The sequence below is a fragment of the Pipistrellus kuhlii genome, unplaced genomic scaffold, assembly GCF_014108245.1.
Source record: "Pipistrellus kuhlii isolate mPipKuh1 unplaced genomic scaffold, mPipKuh1.p scaffold_m20_p_57, whole genome shotgun sequence".
Classification (NCBI taxonomy): Eukaryota; Metazoa; Chordata; class Mammalia; order Chiroptera; family Vespertilionidae; genus Pipistrellus; species Pipistrellus kuhlii.
In genome coordinates, this window is record NW_023425559.1 from 1,146,665 (window position 1) to 1,160,586 (window position 13,922).

Here is a 13,922-nt window from a genome sequence, read left to right on the forward strand (position 1 = left end):
ACAGCGAGGTCAGTGCTGGCAGTCAGAGCCGCGTCTCCCTCCCAAGCGTGGCCCACCCCGCACTCTGCCCCGCCCCTCAGGAGCCCGCCCTCCACGGCAGCCTGGGCTGCAGGGGGCAGGTGTGCGCTCGGCCCAGCTCCCGCCAAGACAGACACGTGGGCTCGAGGGGAGGGAAGCAGAAGAGCCCGCCCAGAGTCCTGGAGAGGGGGAACGAGGAGCAGGCGGGCACGCACGGCTTTCTGCAGGAAGAGGGCGTCCCCCGTCAGGTGGTAGGTGCTCAGCAGGCCCCCCAGGATGCGGATGGTGCTCTCAAACAGGTTTACGTCCACATCCTTCTGAAACTGCAACTTCGTGGACACCCACCGCCTGGCTTCTCCGAACTCTATGCGGATGGGGGAGGGAGAGGCACAGGACACGCTCACGGGTCCAGCACTGCCCTCGGGCCCCCCGTCCGGGCTCCTGTCCCCCTTTCTGCGGAGGGCGCGCGGCGGGAGCGGGCACAGGTACCTTTCTTCAGACCCAGGATCCACATGGTGTCCAGGGCGTCGACCAGCGTGAGGCCGAGGCCGAACCACTCGCTGAAGGACTTGGACACGGGCTTCAGCTCGTCGTGGCCCCAGGCGAACTTGCGGTACCCGGCCCACGCGTGGCGGAAGGCGTCGATGACGGCCCGCTGGCGCTCGTTAGGGGCGGCTGCAGGGGAAGCGGGTCGGGCGGGACCTGGTCAGGGGGAGAGTCCCCTGGGGCCCCAGGCAGGGAGGCTGATGTGCTGGGAGCACCGTCCAGGGCCACAGGCCGCAGCGGGCAGCATGAAGGCCAGGAGCAGCCCGAGTGAGACCCTCAGGCCGGGCAGGGCTGTGCGGGGGGAGAGGCGCCAGGGCCTCACGAGAAACTCGGCCCACGCCCACCAGGCCTGTCCGTCCACCTGCCGGGCCACGGGGAGTGTGCGCCCCGCCAGGGACGCATCTGTGTGTGCACCGCCCTCGCCCTCAGGATGCCAGGTGTGGCCCACAGGGGTGGGGGCTCACCTCGTTGGTTCTGAATCCTGGGGGCCTGCGGGGAGGGCCGGTCGGGGGCCTCCGCCTTCCGGGAAGGAGCCTCAGTGCCCGGCTCCGGCTCTATCACTGCTCCCCGCCAGCTGCAGGGAGAGGAGGTCAGCAGCACAGGGCGGGGCCCAGTCCCCCGCCCCCAACCCCCTGCAGGAGGGCGTGGACTGTCTGTCAGCCCGACACCGTCCCGGCTGCTTGTTTGCAGGAGGGACGCCACGGGCAGCCTCCTGGGCGCTCCCTGCGGCTCCTGCTACCTGACGACCGTCCTGGGCGGGCTTTCTCCCTGCAGACCCTCCTCCGCCGCCTGGTCCGTCCTCCTGCCGTCCTCCGCGACTCTGCGGGGTGCTCTGATCTGCAGGTCGGGGGGGCCCCGCCGCCCGTGCCTCTGGGGCTTCTAGGCAAACACAACGGGAAGGTCGCTGGTGAGAGGAGCTCCCTGCCCAGAGGCTGCCATTCCGTCCACCAGCCTCCCCATCAGACCCAACCCCCGGGCTGGGCTCGCGCTGGACTCTTCCTCCTCAGTGGCCCGCAGATCGGGGGGCCTTTCACCCCGTCTTCTGACCCTGACCGGCCTGGTGAGGCTGCACACACTGGTGTCCCTGGGTGAGGGCGAAGCCCTGCCTGGAGCGTCTCTGCTGTCACAGGCCCAGGAATCACAGGGCCCGGCCTGGCCTGGCCTGGCCTTCGTTGGCCCCTACCCCGTCCGGACCCTGCTGGGTCACAGCCCCCAAAGTGCTGCTCCGGGTCCTGTCCTCAGAGAGGCTGCCCTGGCCCAGGGAGAGGACAGGGCTGCCCTGTTCACCACCAAACCCAGGCCCGGGAGCAGCAGGCACACAGCCCAGGTGGAAGGGAGACCCGCCCGACCGCCCGGATGTGTGAGGGGGAGACGCCCATCAGATGCGGGAACAGTCCTGGCCATCGGCGGGAACCCGCGTCCCGTCCCCAGGCCTCTGGGACCGAGCCGGTGCCCGCCTGACCACACCAGTGCCACGTACCTGAGGCGGCGGCCGCGGGCCCTGTCCCAGGTCGGCATCTGCCTTCCGAGGAGCCGGCAAGACGGGCGGGTGTGCGGGCCTCCCCTTCTCCTCCGCCGGCCTGCCATGCGGGGCTGAACCAGAGGCCCGCCTCAGCTCCAGCGCCCAGGCCCCGAGGACCTCAGAGCTCCCTGGACACCCCGCCTGCTTCCTGCCTCCTCACCAAGGACCCTCAGGCCCAGGCGGCCCCCACGTGCCATCAAGAGCAGCCGGAGAGAGAGCCCCTTCTCCCGCCCGTGGCTGTCTGTCCGCACCCCCACCCACAGCCCCACGGCGTGGCCCGGACGTTTCCACTCGGGGCAGGACTCTGGGCCCGCAGCAGCCTGTCAGCTTCCTGTCAAACCCGCAGCTCAGGCGCCTCGGGGGGGTCCCTGCACCCGCCCAGCTCCCAGCCGTCCTTCCTCCTTTCCGGACACAGCGGTGCGCTGACCACGAGCCTCCGCCTCAGGGCAGCGGGCGGGCGGACACCTGCCCACAGCAGACGCGGGAGCAGCCCGAGGACTCGCAGCCACGCCGTGTCCAGCCAGGAGGCTGGGGACACAACGCCCCTTCCCCTGGGTGTGCTGCCCAGTCCCTGCCCTTCACGGCTCCCGGGCTGTCTCAGCCGCTGCTGCCTCGGCTTCTCCGCAGCCCCCGGGCTCCCGGGCGGGTACCTGTCCACGGGTCGGCCACGCTGAGGTAGGACAGGAGCCCACAGCACAGCAGGAAGGCCAGGAAGAGGAGGATCACGTTCCGCTGGAGCCTGGACAGCTGCTTCCATGTCTGAGGCGGGGTGGGAGGGGCCCTTTCACTGGACAGAACACACGTGGGACCCTCCCCCGGGGACAGCCTCGCTGAGGACAAGGAGGGCTCTGAGGTCCCGGGGCCGTTCCATTTTGGCTGCTTGGGGGCAGATTCCTGATGGCTGGGCTGGATACTGGGGCGAGAACGCACTGAGGCAGGTAGGACGAGGAGGGAGACGGGCGTCGAGTGGGCTTCTGTCTTAGAGGGGTGTGGAAGGCTCAGGCCCCGCTGGACCTGCCCCCGCCCAGACGCGTGTGGGCGCTCCGCGTCCGCTGGGGACGCCCCGGGGCTCAAAGTGGCCGCACTCCTGCTCCCGGCCCCGCAGGAGAGCTTAATGGGGAACCTCAGGTTTCCGTTGGGAACCCGCTGGGGGTGCGTCCGCCCTGCCCGGCGCCCTCCCCGCCCAGGCCGCCGGGCTCGGCCCGCGGACAGTGCAGCTGGGACCAGGGCCCCCTCCCGGGGTCAGCGCCTGCGCCTCCGGCCCGAGGCGGCGTGCGGGGCGGAGACCAGGGGCCGCGGGGCCGTCCTCACCCGCCAGCACGAGCGGCGCCGCCGGGTCTTGCTGCCGTCGTCGCTCTGGTCAAGGCTCAGCGTCACGGAAATGAAGTCCCGCCGCGGCGCGGGCGACGCGGGCGCATACATGACAGCGGCGGAGGCGGCCCGGGGGGGCCCGCCCGCGGGCGGTGTCAAGAGGCTGGGCTGTGCGGGCGGCCGGAGGCTCGGATCCCGGGACACCAGCGGGCAGCCATCGCAGCTCGGGCAACACCCCGCCCATCGCGCTCGCCGCCAATGCGCGTGCGCCGCGCCCTGCTCACCTCAGTGCGCGTGCGCCGGACTCCGAGTTGACGTTTCCGGACACCTGTGTCTGTTTACTCCGGCGCCTGGCTGTGACGTCACGCCTGCGACGCCGGCCCTGTCCCGCGCCTGCGCACCTCTCGCCTGGGTGTGGGCGTGTCCTCGGCTGGGAGGCGGGCCGGGCTGTCAGCGTCCGCAGCGGAGCCCGTGTGCACCGAGGCCTGTGGTCGGTGAAGACCGGCCGGCCGCTCCGCCACCTTCGCGCGGGGCCGGGGCGGTGCAGCCTCCTGGATGGAGCCTTCACTGTCACGGCGACCCGCCGCGGGGTTTCCATCCCTCGGACAGGCGGGTCCTCGGGGCGCCCTGCGGTTCCGCACCCGGCGGGGCTCTGTCCCACCCGGAGCAGAACCGCCCGCTGCTTCGGGACCTGCTCCGCTCGGGGCCCGCCGTTGCGCCCGGCAGCCGTGCCTGGGACCTATCCCGGCGCCTGCAGGCTCCCCGCCGTGTGCGCGGCCAGCTGGGCCCCTGACTGGTGTGAGCTGTCCCAGGGAGCTCCCTTCTGGGGCCACCCCTCCGGTCCCGGAAGGTCTCCTCCCGCACACAGCTGTGCGGGTAGTTCTGGCGTCGCCATCAAGCATCCCTCCCCGCCCAGCCGGCTTTCAGCAGGAACGGCGGCTCCTGGAGGATGCAGGGGCAGGAGGGCGCAGTCACCGGTCTCAGACCTGGAAACGCAGGAGCCTGGCCTGGAAAGCTCCTTCAAGGGGCAGGTCTGGGCCCTCTCTCTAGGGGCCCGGCCCACTGGGTGGTTGCAAGTCCCCCCACCCTCCTCATAGGAAGCAGGGCTGTTTAAGCAGGAGGGATTCCTCGTCCGCCCAGGGCGGGTCCGGCTGACGGACAGAGCCGTGTACACCGGCGCTGTCCCCCCATATATGCTGGGCCACCACAGCACGTGGTTTACTGGTTATTCCCCTCCACCTTGTGCAAGAAAAAAACAAGACTCTGGCGATGTTTCAAACACAGTTGTTTCATTAGCAGTTGTCTGGGGTTGGAGATAAAGGCACCACCCAGCTTCCAGAACACAGAGCGGCACAGGGAGGCACAGTGGTGAGAAGCGCCAGAGTTCGCATCCTGGTGGTGGCGTCCTGGAGCCACTGAAGCTGCCCATGTTGTGGGAAACTCGGTGAAGGGCAGCTGCTTTGAAACTTTATCTGAAAATAGAATTATCTGAAAATATGTGTGTTTCTACATGAGCTGTTTCTATCGTTTGCCCGGAAAACGATACTCATCAGAGGGACTGTGCTGTGTTCCGGGTTCCAGTTCTGGTCGTGAGCAGCTCTGGGCAGGACCCGGACCTGGGCCTCCGCCAGGTGGACCCTGTGCCCTTGGCTCCCGCTCGCCTGTGGAGCTGCTGAGAAGAGGATCCTAAGGCACATGATTTGGTTTTGAGATTTGCAAGAGACTGGGAGACCTGGGCGTGGCCCTGACTCAGCCACGGTGCCCAGGTGGTGGCAATGCACAGAGAAGCCGCCTTCCACGCCAAGCCCCTGGAGAAATCAGCTGCACCTGACCCCGCTGTTATGCCAGCGCCCTCACCTGGGGAACCCGGCGTTCCCTGCAGGCTCGTAAGGGGCTGTGCAGGGAGGGCAGGGGCAGGGATTTGCAGCGACTGCTCTTCCCGTCAGCGGGGAGGTAGATGGTCCCGGGCCGAGTCCAGAGGGGAAGGAGACGCTGGGGCCAGAGCAGCAGAGCCGGGACGAGCTGTCCTTTGTGTCGTCGTCGTCCGTCCCGTCCCCCCCACCCCCCCGCCTCAGCCAGGCTGTGGGGATGCGGGGAGGGTGCTGTGGTCCCAAGTGTGGAGGCTGCGCCCAGACCCTTTGTAGAGCAGGGGAGGAGTGTGAGCACCAAGACCGGAAGCCGCTGGCAGACGGGGTGAGGAATGGCGCCCCCATCTGGTTAAGTTCCAGATTAGTGTCCAGCACAGGACGCCGAGCACTGGTCCCACAGGTTCTGGGGGCAGCATCTAACCCTCAGCAGCTCCAACCGGCCTCAGACGTGGCAGAGGGCTGAGGCCTCGCAGGGAATGGACAGGATTCTGTCCCCGGTGCCGCCAGCCTTCGTGGTGACGAGTGAGGCCTCTGCCGTCGGCCTCGGCCGGCAGGCTGGGCTGTGCGCCCCCAGGTGCACCCGTTACAGGTTCAGCTGCCAGGAAGCGGGCAGCCCCCCCTAAAGAAGTCACCCAGAGCCCCGGGCCAGGGCCGCACCCACCCGCCCTGGGACCCGGGGGCCGGCGGGGCCGAGCGTCACGGCTGCGATGCCCCGATCCAGTGCTCGTCCAGGATGAGAGGGGACTGGAACTCCCGGCCTCGCAAGTGCACCTCCAGACCCTGGAGACAGGCCAAGTGTCCACCTCGTGGCCCCAGGAGGCGCCCCAAGGTCCCAATTCTGCCTGGAGCGGGGGAAGGGCTTCCAGGAACAGGGGTCAGGTGTCACCTCAAGACTGCAGGCCAGTGGGAGCCCTCCCCGCAGGCTCACCCCGAGGGGAAGGGCGGGCACACCTCACTAAGGAGGCCACCCCGGCTCTTCTCCCTGCACTGCCCTCCCAGGACCTTCCAGGGATCCCTCCCGCCCATCTCACGTCCAGGAAGGTCCCTGCAACCTAAGGACCCACTGTCCACCTGGTGAAAGGAGGCAGAGCTGTGGTTTTCCGCCCACGGACCCCCCTCTCCCCGGACCGTCTCCCTGCCCCGACCGGGCAGGCCTGACCCCACCAGAGCCAGGGTCACCAGGCACGCTCACCTCTCCAGCATAGGACACCAACGGCGAGATCTCGCAGACGGCCGGAGGCTCTCCACCGCTGAGGGGGCTGAGGGGGCCACTGTCAGCATCTGCTCGGGGCACCCCCCGGCCCCAGCCCCGCCCATGGGAGCTGGCCCTGTCCTTGTGGCCCAGCAGGCTGACCAGCACAGCCAGCTCCCCACAGTCCTGTTCTCGGTCATCTCTACCCGGGGACGCCGAGCCCTGAGCACGCTGCCCCTGCCCGAGTGACAGCCCCCGAGTGGCTGGAACCCGACCCCCTGTCCACAGCATCCCTCCCAGAGCCCGACCCCAGCTTCAGGGGGTGGTTGTGGGCGACCGGAGAGAGAGCAATGGAACATTCTCTTCTCTCCGGGCCCTAAAGAGGAGCTCCCCCGCCGCCCTCTGAATGCCCAGCCTGGGTCCCGGGTTCAAAGTTCCGAGTGAGCCGGGTGAGGCTGCGTCCTCCCCACTCCCGGGCGCCCGAGCAGACCGTCCCCGGGGCCACAGGCTGCAGGGAGGGGGAGGAGCCAGTCTGGCCGCGCGGGGCCCACCCTCACCTGGCCAGCCCCGGGAGCGGGGCCCCGTGGGCGTCCACGAAGCGGGCCCCGGCCTGCAGGGCCCAGCGGAGGTGCTGGGCGAGCAGGGCCCGCCGGGCCGTCGTGGGGTTGTCCCTGTCGGCCGCGTCGGCGTTCTTCAGAGGGGAGAACTCCTCCTCCCGCAGCACCTCGAAGGCCACGAAGTTCCTGGGGGGGCGGGGAGAGCTGGTGACCCCACGTCCCGGCCCACGGGCCCCGCTCCGGAGCAGCATGTGCGGCCTGGAGTCCCGCAGGGCCCCGGCACCGACCTGGAGACCACAGACGAGGGCTCCGGAGGGGCCAGGTGTCCCCCAAACTCCACGGCCCCCAATGTTCCCTACGCCCCCCCTCCAGGGGCCGCTTCCTCCGGCCTTCTCCCCAAGACCTGCCTGTAGCCCCCCCCCCCGCTCCCACCATGAGGGGGCGCCCCCACTGCGCCCCCACCTCAGCCTCTACATTCCCGCCCGCCCGGGACAAATGGAAAAGCCGGCGGCCACTGACTCAGCGAACGGGAACACGTCGAACACGAACTTCTCCATCTTTATCCCGTTCGGCTCGAGCGGCTGCACCTGGTTCCCCTGCTCGTCCACGTACGGGACCTTCTTCACGGCCACGTGGGGCTGCAGCAGGGGCTCGAACTCCCTGCGGGACGGAGGGCGGGGGAGGCGGGCGGGTCAGACAGGACCCCGAGGGCGCCCAGCCAGGGGCCGGGGGCAGGTGGCCCTGCAGGGCACCCGGTGGTGGGGGCCGAGCAGGGTCTCTGGAGGGCACAGGGACCCGCCCCTTCCCTGGCCCGAGAGCAGGCACCCTCCTCCCTGCCCAGGTGAGGGGGCCACTGAGGCAGAGGTGGTGCTGGGTGGACACACACCACAGGAGGGACAGCCACCTGGCCGGAGCCTGCTGGGCTCTGGGGCCTCTGGCTTATTTGTTGTTGTTGTTATTATCACTAGAGACCTGGTGCTTGGATTCTTGCACCTGTGGGGACCCTCAGCCTGGCCTGTGGGGATCGAGCCTAAACCAACATTCGGACATCTCTCTCGCAATCTGGGACCGCTGGCTCTTAACTGCTCACCTGCCTGCCTGCCTGCCTGGTCACCCCTAACTGTCTCTGCCTGATCATCCCTAACTGCCTTCCCCTGCCAGTCTGATCTTGCACTCAATGGCCCGCCCCTGCTGGCCAATTTGGTTCTGATTGGTCGGTTTCTATGCCAGTCAGTGTCTCCAGGCCTGATCAGAGAGGTGGGGCTGATCAGCAGCCCCTGTGGAGGCCTGGAGAGAAATGGAGGCGAGGCTGCTGGCCAGGCCCAGAGAGAAAGAGAGGCAATGGCTGATTGACAGTTTCCACAGAGGCTGTGGGCCAGAGGCTGCCTCTCTCTTCAGGCCTCTCTCCAGGCCTGATCCGAAGCCCCCTCGGCAGTCAGGCTGCAGCACTGACTTCCGGTCAGTCCAGCCTTCGGTCATTGGGGATGTTTGTGGTCCCTGGTTTGTTTTTGTTTTTAATTAGATTATTATCTGTGTACATATTTTAACATTGCCCCCCCCCCTCCCTGGGTTTTTATATATAGGGATTATTATTTGTTTAAAGGCAGAAGAATATTTCATTTTATAATTTCTTTTATTGACTTCAGGAAGGAAGAAAGAGAGAGGAAGAGATAGAAACATCAATGATGAGAGAGGATCATCGATCGGCTGCCTCCTTCATGCCTCCCACTGGGGATCTGAGCCTGCAAACCAGGCAGGTGCCCTGACCGAGAGTCAAACATGACCTCCTGGTTCATAGGTCAGCACTCTACCACTGAGCCACGCCGGCCGGGCCCTCTGGCTTCTTTAAACGCCAGGAACCTTTCTCCACCCCAACGTCCGGCCGTGCCGACTGCAGCCCAGGCGGCCCGCTCACCTGGTGACCGCCTGCAGGAAGCTGCGGGTGAAGAAGTGGTTGCAGATGTTGCCGGCGCCGTACAGCAGGCCCCCGCCGGGCGTGCGGAGGCTGGCGGTCTCGGGGCTGATCTCGCTGTACTCCACCACCTGGGGGGCGCCGTCCACCAGGCACACCACGCCCACCGGCTCCTCGGGGTACGCCTTCTCTACCACCTGCGGCCAGGACAGGCACGCTGGGCGCTGGGGCTGGGGCTGGGGCGGGCGGGCCTGCGGGCTGCGGGAGGCCGGGGGAGGCCAGGGGGCCGGCCGGCTCACCTTGGCGCCGCAGTCTGCACCCCGCAGCACGCAGAAGCCGATGAAGACGGGGTCGGCCAGCCGCACCAGGATGTTGTCCACGCAGTACACGTGCACGAACTCCACGCCCCGCTGCTCCATGTCCTCCAGGATCCCGTGGTCGGCCAGCGCGCAGTACAGGCCCCCGTTGCCGTCTGCGGAGGGAGGGGGCCCCGTGAGGGTCCAGCTGAGTCCCAGCGCGCTGCCCAGGCTGGAGGCAGGAGGCCCCGGCCGCGGGCTGGACCTGGCGCCCCGAGGCGCCCTCACTGCCCAGGGAGGCCTGCGGTTCTGCCCGTGACGCGCGGCAATGAGACCGGACAGGGAGGCCCCGCTCCCCAAACCCGCACAGCCTCAGGCGGCCCCAGCTCCCGCCCCGCAGCTGGCCGAGCGGGCGCACCTGGGGCCATGGCCACCTTGTCCTTCCGCTCCAGGATGGCCCTGCCGTCGAAGGCCACGGCGGGCAGCATGCGCTGCTCGAACATGACCACGTTGCCGGGGTCCAGGCCGAAGAAGCCGTGCTCTTCGAAGAACTGGGCCGTGGGCCCCAGCGTGAACTCGCTGGTCATGATGTACCTGCGGGAGGGCGAGTGGGCGTTAGGAGGGCCGCTCCGTCCACAGGGCCGGCTGCGGGGCCCTCTGGTGGACGCCGGGTGCTGTCCAGGGCGACGCGGGGCTTTGGGGGGCAGAGCCGGGCCCGTGGGGGACTCCCCCGGGGGCCAGAGCCGTGCAGGGAGGGCACACACACCAGGGCACCGTGCAGCGCGTCCCGTGGCGCCCGCCGGCCAGCTGCTCCACCCGCCGGATCCGCTCCGCCTGCAGCTGGTACAGCGTCTTCCCGCTGGGCAGACCCACCTGGTACATGCCCTTGGGGTAGGCCACGCCCAGGCGCGTGCCCTGCCCGCCGGCTAGCAGCAGCACCGCCACCTTGTTCAGGGCAATCTGGCGCAGACCTGGAGGCAGGGGTGCGGTGAGGGCCGCCACACCCGCCACGCACCGCCCTGCAGTCAGAGCCACCAGGCCGGGGGGTGTGAGGGGCGAGGAGGGAGGATGGAGGCTGAGCAGGCGACTGTCCACCAACACCGCCTCGCCTCCAGGCCAAGACCCCAGGAATACCCGCGCCCACAGGGGTGTGAAGGGGGGTCCCGGCTGCCAGGACGCCTGCGGGCGGGCACCGGCCGGCCAGGTTGCGCATGCCCAGCATGGGGGGGGGGCGGGGAGCTGGTGTGGGAGCGGGAAGCGGGCTCCACGGAGCAACCGACACACTGACTCCGGGCACCGCCCCCCCTTCCGGCCGCCGGGGCCCCGCGTCCCCCGCCCCGCGCCGGCCCCGCGTCCCCCGCTCCGCGCCGGCCCCGCGCCCACCTTCCTCCTCCCAGAGCCGCCGCGTCGCGGGGTCGCTGCGGGCGGCGCTGCCCAGGCGCTCGGGGGGCAGCGGCCGCAGGCGCGCGGCCAGGCCGGGCGGGGGCGCCGGGGGGCGGGCCCGGGCGGCGGCCGCGCGCCCGCAGTGCTCCCGCAGCGCCCCCGGCTCCAGCGGCGCCAGCGCGGCCAGCAGCGCGGCCCGCGCCCCGGGCGCCAGCTCCGCGCTGAACCGCAGCAGGTGCTCCTGGCCCGCGCGCCGCAGCCGGGCGCGCACCGCCGCCTCCGAGGCCATGTCCCCGCCGCCGCCCGGCCACCGGCCCCGTGACCCGCCCGCGGCCCCACCGGCAGGCGTCACGGGACCGGCGGGCGGCGCCGCCCCAGCGCCCCGCCCCGCCCGGCCCGGCCCGGCCCCCGGGATGCGGCGCCCCGACTCCGCCCTCCGCCCGGAGGGGCCCGGGGGCAGCCGTGCGCGGAGGGACTGGCGGGGCGCCGGGAACGCCGAGGCCTGGAGTCGGGGAGCCCTTTCCGGAGGTGCTGGACCCCTCTACCCCTCCACCCCTGTGCCCGCTGCCCGGAGGGGGCGCTCCCGAGGGGGGGGGGCATTCAGGGGGAAGGCAGGGTCTGTCCCTGCTCCTGCCTGTTTGCACTGACTAAGGCGCCTCGCAGCCTTGGCCGGTGTGGCTCAGTGGGTAGAGCGTCAGCCTGCAAACTGAAGGGTCCCGGGTTCGATTCCGGTCGGGGGCATGTACCGTGGTTGCGGGCATATCCCCAGTGTGGGGCGTGCAGGAGGCAGCTGGTCGACGTTTCTAACTCTCCATCCCTCTCCCTTCCTCTCTGTAAAAGAAATCAATAAAATATATTTTAAAAATAATAAGGCGCCTCGCAGCCGGGACATCAGCCCCAGAGGAAGCCAGATTCGCGGCTGGACCGGCTGCACTCACATCCAGCAAGGCCATCCTGCATCCTTTGGGGGTTTCTCTTGGTCGCTCCCAGCAGCCCCTGGCTCTGCCTCGCTGTCTAACCATCAGGCTTCACAGCTAACCATGGCCCAGCTTCCCCCACCCTGGCCTTGCTGTCTGTGACCTTCCCTGGCACAAGTTTCAAAGTACCTAAGGCCGTTTGGATACTTTTAGAAAGTAGTTTTATTACTTAAAAGTAACGTATGTGGGAGGGGCAGAGGTAGCATTGGGGCCAACTGCCTTCCTGCCTTCCTCCCCCCGCCCCCCTCCAGGAAACTCCAGGAGAGATGGCTATTGGCTCACTGCCCGCCCATCACCGGTCAATGCCCCGCCCACAGGAGGGCCAGTCCGTGCTGTTGGCCGAATGAAAGGGTGTTGGTCCCAAGCCCAGCAAGTGCTCAGGGAGGCTTGCTGAATGAATGAATGAGTGAGTGAGTGAGTGAGTGAGTGAGTGAGTGAGTGAGTGAATGGTCTGTGGCCGGCGAAGGGCCGTTGGGGCAGATGTTGGCGGTGGAGGGTGTGAGAGGGAGCAGAGAGGCCTGCACCAGGGACAGGGCCATGGGGACTCTCAGCGCCCCTGCACAGGTGCCCTGGAAGCCCCGCGTCAGAACATGAACTTGGGGCCTGTCTTGGCCCCGGGGGACCCCGAATCCTGCCTCAGGGTGGGAGTGGCCTGTGATCGGAGGTTTGGGCCACTGGGACTGTCGCCGGAGGCACCTGCCAGCCACCTGGGCGGGCGGGCGCCCACGGGCGCGCGTGCCAGCCAGGCAGACCGTTTCCTGGGCCGCCTGCCCAGAAGTCACCCTCCCTTCGCCCGGGGCCTCATCCCAGGGTTCATGGAGCAGGGCCCAGAGCAGGCTGGGAAAGTGGCTGGAGGAGGAAGTGATCAGAGTTGGGGCTGGAACCACACAGGCCACACCTGAGCCCCACACCCTGAGCCGGCACCCGTTCCAGTTTCTTCTGGATGTTCCTCCAGGGCTGGCCTGGGGCCACCGGGAGCCCACAGGCCAAGTGTCAGCGGGCGCCTCCCCCGAGGTCCGCCTCCTCTGCTCAGTGAGCTCAGGGCTGCCGGCTGCACTGGCCTGGGCTGCAGCAGCACCACCTGCCGGCCGCCGGCTCGCACCCTCCACAGAGCCCTCCCCAGCCCTCCCGTCCCGGCCTCAGCGGGCTTGGTGTCTCCCCGGATAAGGTTCCTCTGGTGTCGGCCAGCCGGCCACGGAGCACCCACTGCGGGCTGGGCCGATGCCGGGCCTTGGGGTGCCCCCTCCCCCAAAGGGCACAGGAACATGGGGGAGGCCGCCCCCTCAGCAAGGAGAAAGCAGGCTTCGAGGTCAGGGCACCTCACCGGCTGAGGGCGGGTCAGGGACCTGATGCGTTTTGAGGTGTGCCTCCTGTGGTCAGCCAGGGCCGTGGTCGGCAGGCAAACTGCACCCAGACGTGAGGAGATGCCAGGTGCCCTAGGCATGGGGGGCGGGGGTGCTGGGAGCAGGGGAGGCGGGAGGGAACTGGGGGGCAAACGGCTGGGATGCTCCCGGGACGGTGGCCAGTCCTGCCGTGAGGGGGAGCCCGGGGCAGGCCAGGCTCCAGGGGAGGACTCCCGACTCCCAGCTTTCCAGGTCCCCTGAATTCCTTACCACAGAGGAGCCCTGACCTTGGAGGGGTACCCCAGGGGAGACGTGGGCCCAGGATACTCCCTGGCCCAGCAATAGCCCCTATAACCCGAGACACAGGCACCAGTACTTTGGGGCCCAAGGAGCAGAGGCCCAGGGAGTGGGCCACCCAAGACGGACTTGAGGGAGCCGAGGGACCAAGGGGAGTCCTGAGCCAGGGTCTGTCTGGGGGAGGGATTGAGGGCAACTCTTCACTGATTTACCCCTGAAGGCGGGCAGTCTGCCTGGAAAGCAGCCGGTGACACGTGAGACTGCCCGGTGGCCAGTGCAGGGGACGGGGGATGTCTGGGGAGACTGAGGCAGGGGCACGGGGACCAGCGGGTCCTGGAGGACAGGCAGAGGAGAAGGCAGGCAGAGCTCCAGGCAGACAGCCTCTGGGCAGCTCTCTGGCTCCAGGAGGGTCCTCCGTTTATTTTATTTATTTGTATTGAATCCTCACCTTAGGATTTTTTCCATTGATTTCTAGAGAGAGTGGAAGGGAGAGGGGACACACACACACACACACACACACACACACACAGAAAACATCGATGTGAAATACATGCCCTTGACCAGAACCGAACCTGGGACTCTTTAGTCTGCAGGCTGACGCTCTATCCACTGGGCCACCCCGGCCGGCCAGGGCGAGGGTCCTAGGGTTTAGTCCAGAGATGGGCACCCGGGGCTGGACGGCAGGCTCAGCCCCAGCGTG

At 68.5% G+C, this 13,922-nt stretch overlaps 2 protein-coding genes across 4 annotated transcripts in view; both read right to left on the bottom strand.

The window, feature by feature from the left end:
- The window catches only part of MAN1B1 (mannosidase alpha class 1B member 1), a 25,526-nt gene extending 21,870 nt beyond the window's left edge, over positions 1 to 3,656 (bottom strand). For all 3 annotated transcript variants that reach the window (XM_036416860.2, XM_045573880.1, XM_045573881.1), the window contains exons 1-7: positions 3,398 to 3,656; positions 2,737 to 2,845; positions 2,045 to 2,157; positions 1,304 to 1,443; positions 1,029 to 1,138; positions 508 to 693; positions 234 to 382 (exon numbers count right to left, since the gene is read on the bottom strand). In XM_036416860.2, the coding sequence (XP_036272753.1) occupies positions 234 to 382; positions 508 to 693; positions 1,029 to 1,138; positions 1,304 to 1,443; positions 2,045 to 2,157; positions 2,737 to 2,845; positions 3,398 to 3,508 (918 nt within the window). In that variant the 5' untranslated portion in view covers positions 3,509 to 3,656. The remainder of the gene's footprint in view (positions 1 to 233; positions 383 to 507; positions 694 to 1,028; positions 1,139 to 1,303; positions 1,444 to 2,044; positions 2,158 to 2,736; positions 2,846 to 3,397) is intronic.
- Positions 3,657 to 5,459: 1,803 nt separating this feature from the next.
- UAP1L1 (UDP-N-acetylglucosamine pyrophosphorylase 1 like 1) lies at positions 5,460 to 10,947 on the bottom strand. Its single transcript, XM_036416896.2, has 9 exons — positions 10,606 to 10,947; positions 9,989 to 10,193; positions 9,641 to 9,816; positions 9,226 to 9,398; positions 8,930 to 9,123; positions 7,534 to 7,674; positions 7,015 to 7,200; positions 6,458 to 6,524; positions 5,460 to 6,045 (listed from the first exon to the last, which is right to left on the bottom strand). Exons 1-9 carry the CDS (start codon positions 10,892 to 10,894, stop codon positions 5,962 to 5,964), a joined length of 1,515 nt encoding a protein of 504 aa, XP_036272789.1. The 5' UTR covers positions 10,895 to 10,947; the 3' UTR covers positions 5,460 to 5,961.
- Between the last annotated feature and the right edge of the window lie 2,975 nt (positions 10,948 to 13,922).

What these genes read in the sequence shown, in the direction of transcription:
- UAP1L1 (XM_036416896.2), bottom strand. Translation starts at nt 10,894, where the DNA reads ATGGCCTCGGAGGCGGCGGTGCGCGCCCGGCTGCGGCGCGCGGGCCAG. An exon ending in GCGGCTCTGGGAGGAGGAAG is followed by an intron (nt 10,194 to 10,605) that starts GTGGGCGCGGGG and finishes CCCTGCCTCCAG; the next exon opens with GTCTGCGCCAGATTGCCCTG. An exon ending in GACGTGTTCCCGTTCGCTGA is followed by an intron (nt 7,201 to 7,533) that starts GTCAGTGGCCGC and finishes CCGCCCCCCCAG; the next exon opens with GAACTTCGTGGCCTTCGAGG.